This window comes from Ranitomeya variabilis, chromosome 3, assembly GCF_051348905.1.
Source record: "Ranitomeya variabilis isolate aRanVar5 chromosome 3, aRanVar5.hap1, whole genome shotgun sequence".
NCBI lineage: Eukaryota > Metazoa > Chordata > Amphibia > Anura > Dendrobatidae > Ranitomeya > Ranitomeya variabilis.
This window is the reverse complement of record NC_135234.1, coordinates 565,970,868-565,976,867: the sequence shown is the minus strand read 5'-3', so window position 1 is coordinate 565,976,867 and position 6,000 is coordinate 565,970,868. Positions and strand designations below refer to the sequence as shown.

The window sequence follows — 6,000 nt, the reverse complement described above, 5'->3', positions numbered from 1 at the left end:
ATGGCAGAGGGTCCCCAAATCCAGGTGTGAACAACTTGTTGCATCATTCACAAGAAGAATCATGGCTGTACTAGCTCAAAAGGGTGCTACTACTCAATACTGAGCAAAGGGTCTGAAGACTTATGACCATGTGATATTTCAGCTTTTCTCTTTTAATAAATTTGCAAAAATTACTACATTTCTGTTTTTTTTCAGTTAAGATGGGGTGCAGAGTGTACATTAATGAGAAAAAAATAACTTTCTTTCTTTTGAATTTACCAAATGGCTACAATGGAACAAAGAGTGAAAAATTAAAAGGGGTCTGAATACTTTCTGACCCACTGTATGTATCAGCTTTCAGGTTCCCAATTCAGGACCTTGGTAGACCCGTAGTGTCTCCCAACTCTAATCTGGGGCGAGGATCTGCGATTTTCTGCACATGGCAGCTGCAAGCCCCTTCCTTGTTGTGGCCAGGAACATTGCTTTACAAGTGATGTGGAGCAGAAACGTAAAATACGTAACACAAAGTAAGAAGAAAATCATCAATTCAAATAAAGACGTGACCGGGACAAATATATATATATATATATATACAGTATGTATCTTCCTTTTCTCTTTACAGTCATCCGTGATGTCGGCAAAAGTGATCTGAATGAGAAATAATGTCGAGCTGTCAACACTGCATGTATGAATAAGGCGTAAATGGGGACATGGGCCGGCCTGCACTGGTTATGGAGGTCTCCATCTATTGCGTAAAGACAAGTTGAGTAATATTGTGTGAAATCACAGCTGCAGGAGGTCTCGGGTGATGACCCCAAAAGGACAGAAGGAAATGATGGGAAAAGTGGGGGGATCAATACAGGAATAGCAACGCCTGCATGAACCGCCACCCAGGGCCGCTCCTGCGCTGTCATCGGGCACGGCGCCATCATGGAGAAAGGGGAGCGCTCCCAGAGTTGGCGACTGTCCATGGCCCAGACAGACGGGTGACAAGGGTGTACTGAGCCAAGTAGCCACAGTGTGCCAGTTACTGGAGGCAAAGAAATATGGAGCAGTTGCCTATGTCAACCAATCAAATCCTTTCTTTCATTTTATTAAAAGCCATCTGTAAACCATAAGCCACGTCCTGACTGGTCACCAGCTGACACGTGCGCTCCCCACTGGATGCATGCCGTGCTACCGCCTCCAATCTGCTTAGTACATAGCTTTCTCTCAGTAGGTATCTGCCGACGTGATGACGTATGAACGTGCTGACGTGTCCCGGAATTTCCAGCATTACAGGGAAGCCATAGTAACATGAAGCCACGCCCCCATGCGTTTGGCACACCCTGTAGGCGGAGCGGAGGTAACCACGGGGGCGGTCCAGACCTGAGCGGAGGTTTCCAGTGCGGCGCTGGTGATCGCTGTGTGTCCAGGTGACAGATAGGAGAGGAGGCGGCGGATCCCGCACAGGAAACGAACCGGACGGGAAGCGAACAGGAAGCGGCGGCGACACTCGGCCAGCGCCGGCTCTGCGGGTCATGGATCATCTCCAGGCTGCCAACCGATACCAAGTGGTAAGTCACCTGGACGGCTGCTGACGTCATGTGAGGCGTGATGTCACTGGGATGGCAGTGGCGCTCTGCAGTGGGCCATTGGCCTCCCTCTGTGCTGTGACGTTCCCCAGTACCTGGCCGCGCTGCTCATGGTGGATGCTGGGGGCCTGTGCTTTGTGCGGTGGTGCTGGGGTGAGCAGAGATGGCTGAGGTGGCAGGTTACAGTTCTGGACCTGGGGGGCTGCAGTGTGACCCCGGGGTACGATCCTGTGAGCTGTTGGGCAGTGCCGCCATATCTGCCCTTGGGTCCGCGGCATCTGCCCCCGCGGCATCTGCCCCCGCGCCCGCGGCATCTGCGCCTGCGGCATCTGCCCCCGCGCCCGCCGCATCTGCCCCCGCGCCCGCCACATCTGCCCCCGCGCCCGCCGCATCTGCCCTTCACATCTTCCCTTCACATGTCCATATTATAACACAGAGTGTGTGTTCATGGAAAGCCCACGGAGACCTGTCCGTTACATTCCATCAGCACAGATGACAAGGACCAATACAAGTCTGTGAAAAACACGTACAGCTCATGGATGGCATCTGTGTCCTGCCCGAGTTATCCGTGCAAAGTAGAGAAGTTTTCTAAGTTATTTCTTACTTCATCCATCCTGGAAAAACGCTGATGACTGATGGTTAAAACGGTCATACGGTGACAGTGATGGTGAAAACGGACACACGGATGACACACTGATGGTAAAGAAGACACACTGATGGTGAAAACGACACACTGACTGATAGTACGAACATCCACACCTAGGACGCACTGCTGGAAATCACTGATGGCAGCGGTACAGCTTCTTCATTTGTGTCTTATATGCACGTGTGATGAAGGCCTGGGGATTATGGGGGCCACTGGGATTGATTCCGTTTGATAGTGAGGCCCTCAGGAAAGAAAAGGTGGATCTCCGGTGCTGTAAGCTGACGTGTACGGCCCCATCTGGTGTAATGAAAAGTGGTTCCTGAGCCACAGTTCCTCTCTAGTAACATCTGTACAGATCGGACTGAGACCTTACTGGTGACATGCAGGGATTGTCCTCAGCGAGCGGTGGATGGCTAGTACGTTTTGGTTCTCAGCTAGGTAGCCTGACATGGGTATAGAGAGATGTTGGGCCTTGGTGCCTGAAGAATGCCACCGGAGAACAGAGGGCAGTGTGAAAGGACAGCAGTACCAAGATAATGTATGGTCATTGGGGGAACCTGGTACCAGACCTTGCATTTGGGCCCATGATCTGTAGGTTATGGCTGCACAAGGCCAGTCCTCTACTGAAACCAGAAGCTTTCTATGTAAAAGAAGGAGATCAAGGTGTTCCTCCTGCTGGGACGCCCCTCTTTCTATGTCTATGTAACAGACTACAGGGATGTCGTATTCTGGGATGCCCTATGTATTATATGGGGACTCACTAATGGCACATCTGCATCTTGTGACTCTGGTCTGGTCACCTGTAAATTCACAGTCCATGGTAAGTCCATCCGGAGGTATGTCAGCATAACCCAGGTGATTCTAGTTATGGGACTTGCAGGATAGACTATTTGTGTTACACTTTGGACCGGCCTTTATCTGTAACCTACGATCGGGTGTAGTCACATATAGATCAGGAAGGAACATGGTCCTTCCAGTGTAATATTAGCGTCTTTAGTCGTTCGAGAGATTACGGTTAATATTGCTCTCATTATTGGTTTTTCATAAATGAAGCTATTCCTAAAACCTAGATACTGGGAATGTCTGTTAGGATATGCTTCCGCTCTGTTTTTTTTTTGTTTTTTTTTTATTTCCATACAAAAACATACATGTCAACTGTTTTGTTATTTCAGCTTTTGAAATATTCCAAAACAGGTCAACCAAGTCAGTTGAGAGAAGAAATACACATAAACAGTGTGAAACAAACACTTTTAGTTTTTGCTTAAGATTTTTTGCAAAATCCTCTGAAAATCTTTGGTGACCTGCAACTCGCCATATTCTAAAATTGTAACAGTGGGTAATGTACACACAACTAGGATTCAGGTGCGGTTGCTGGGTCCAGCCGTCATTATGTGGCCACAAGAAGCAATTTGCAGTCATGCGCCAACTAGAGTCTCAGATGCTTTTCTCAATAGGAGATTGTGAGACGTGACTGAGACTCTAGTAGGCACATGACAACCACTGGAATCGGTAAGCTGCGCTGGATTCTAACTGTGTGTGTTTTACCCACCATTAGGATTCAGTACATGATTCATTTACTTCTGTGAAGAGTCAGTTAGACTGTCAGGACCCTCATCTATTCTCCAGAGCAGGTTAGTTACTATAAAGAACATCTCTTGCGCTGTAGGATCTGTGGTCTACAGATTGCCCGTTAATTTCCATATAACCTATGCAATGTTCCTTTTTCCCCTGTAGTGGCGCTAGAAGGTATATGTTTGTTGCCAAATTCGCCCACAGGCTACAACTGCTTATTGTGGGGCCCAGCAGCCTAATACCCTGTGTGGAGCTTATGCAATGGGACTTTCTAACTAGAAATTGAGGTATTGTCCAAGTCATAAAACCCATGTCGGTTGTCCCCAGCTAACCTGATGGCTCTCATCTAGAGTTTGTCAAGTTAGGGAGTGAGGTGTGTACATTTTGCCTAAGTTGAGAATTCCTATTGTCTTTTTATGTCTGTTACTAAGGCTAGGTACACATAAAATTTGTTCCCAATGTCTGGGACATACCTAAGGCTCCCTACAGTAGCCACGGTCTAGATGGATGCCATTGCCGAGTCATCCCTCCACCACAGGGGCCCATTGTACAGAAACTTACACCACGTGGACCATGTTTCTTGCAGTTGTCCTTCTGCGCTTAACATATGCAGTTACATAAACGGTATGGAAACCCTTTACGACCAGACTTGGGCTGAAGAACCAGACTTGGGCTGAAGAACACACTTTTGACCTTCAAGTTGTAAATGACAACATTTTATGTCCAGAAAAGCTCCCAATGTATACTGTGGGCTAAGTGCACGGACACAATGTACACCTAGCCTAAGGCTACTTTCACACACCAGTCCTTTACCATCAGGCAGGAGCTGGCGAATTTTTGAAAAGATCCGCTGCAAATTGTGAAAAACTGATCCAACGGATGTTTTTTTTTTTATTTTTTTTTTAAATAATTGGGGGGGGGGAAATGCAGTTTGAACTTCCTGTTCCAGGGTGAAAGAGAGAGAGACGAGGAGTGAGACAGGGCTGCAGCCTCAGTCCAACGCTCTTTAACATCTACATCAATGAGCTGACAGTGGCCCTAGAGTCCTCCTCAGCACCAGGACTCCCCCTCCATGACACCCAGGTGAAATTTTTGCTGTATGCGGATGATCTCGTGCTATCGCCAACTGAGAAAGGCCTCCAAGATCATCTGAAAATCCCAGAGACCTTCAGCAGCACATGGGCACTGCCAATCAACCAGAAGAAAACTAATTTTGTGGTGTTCCAGAAAAGAAAGCAGAGACCTACTGGCCATCCTACCTTTATGGTAGACAACCATCCACTTACAGAAAACAGGTACACCTACCTCGGCCTAGAACTCAGCCAGTCAGGGAGCTTCAAGCAAGCCATAGAGTTACTAAAAGACAAGGCGTCCAAAGACTTCTGTGCCATCAGAAGGCGTCTGTACCATCTCAAGGCACCAGTAACCGTCTGGCTAAAAATCTTTGACTTCATCATTGCCCCAATCCTTCTGTACGGCAGTGAGGTCTGGGGCCTAGTATCATACCCAAACTGATCAAAGTGGGACACTGGGCCGACAGAAATATTCCACCTAGAGTTCTGCAGACATCTTCTCCAAATCCATCGGAGCATATCAAACAGCGCCTGCCGAGCAGGGCTGGGCAGATTCCCACTACACATCGCAATAAAGAAGAAGGCACTGTCATTCAAGGCTCACCTACAAAGTAGCAGTCCCATCTCCTACCATCACAAAGCCTTCCTACACCAGGAAGCCTCCCAACAAAAAGTACCCAAAGCCAGTCTGACCAAGCCATCAACCTACATGGCCGGACAAAAGGTAAAATCCAGAAGGTGGTACACAAAGTCAAAGAAGAATATCTCAACATCTGGAGGAATGACATAATCAAATCCAAGAAACTGACGATATACCAGAACCTACAGAGGGAGTTCAAACTGGCCCCATATCTAGAGAAACTAGAAAACCCCAAACAGCCTACTCATTGAATCCGGGAGGCACTGACAGAACTACAAGCACCGAGAGAATAGACTCTGCCAGCAGTGCCCCCAGGAGGCCGTGGAGGATGAGGCCCACTTCCTGCTGAGGTGCCCCAAATACTCCACAGTGAGGGACACTCACTTCAAGAGACTGTCTGATCTCCTCCCAGACTTCACCTCCATAGTGGAGGTAGAGAAACTGCCGATAATACTGGGGGAAGAGGAAAGTGCATTGGCCATAGCAGCAGAATATGTCAGTGCCTGCCACAGACTG

General features: G+C 48.1%; 1 protein-coding gene across 2 annotated transcripts in view; it reads left to right on the top strand.

Annotated features, from left to right (window-relative positions):
* The first annotated feature begins 1,277 nt into the window (after positions 1-1,277).
* NDFIP2 (Nedd4 family interacting protein 2) overlaps positions 1,278-6,000 on the top strand; it is a 112,854-nt gene continuing 108,131 nt past the window's right edge. Inside the window, exon 1 of one of the 2 annotated variants that reach the window (XM_077297185.1) lies at positions 1,278-1,535. In XM_077297185.1, the coding sequence (XP_077153300.1) occupies positions 1,500-1,535 (36 nt within the window). In that variant the 5' untranslated portion in view covers positions 1,278-1,499. The remainder of the gene's footprint in view (positions 1,536-6,000) is intronic. The other variant, XM_077297184.1, reaches the window with a different exon arrangement.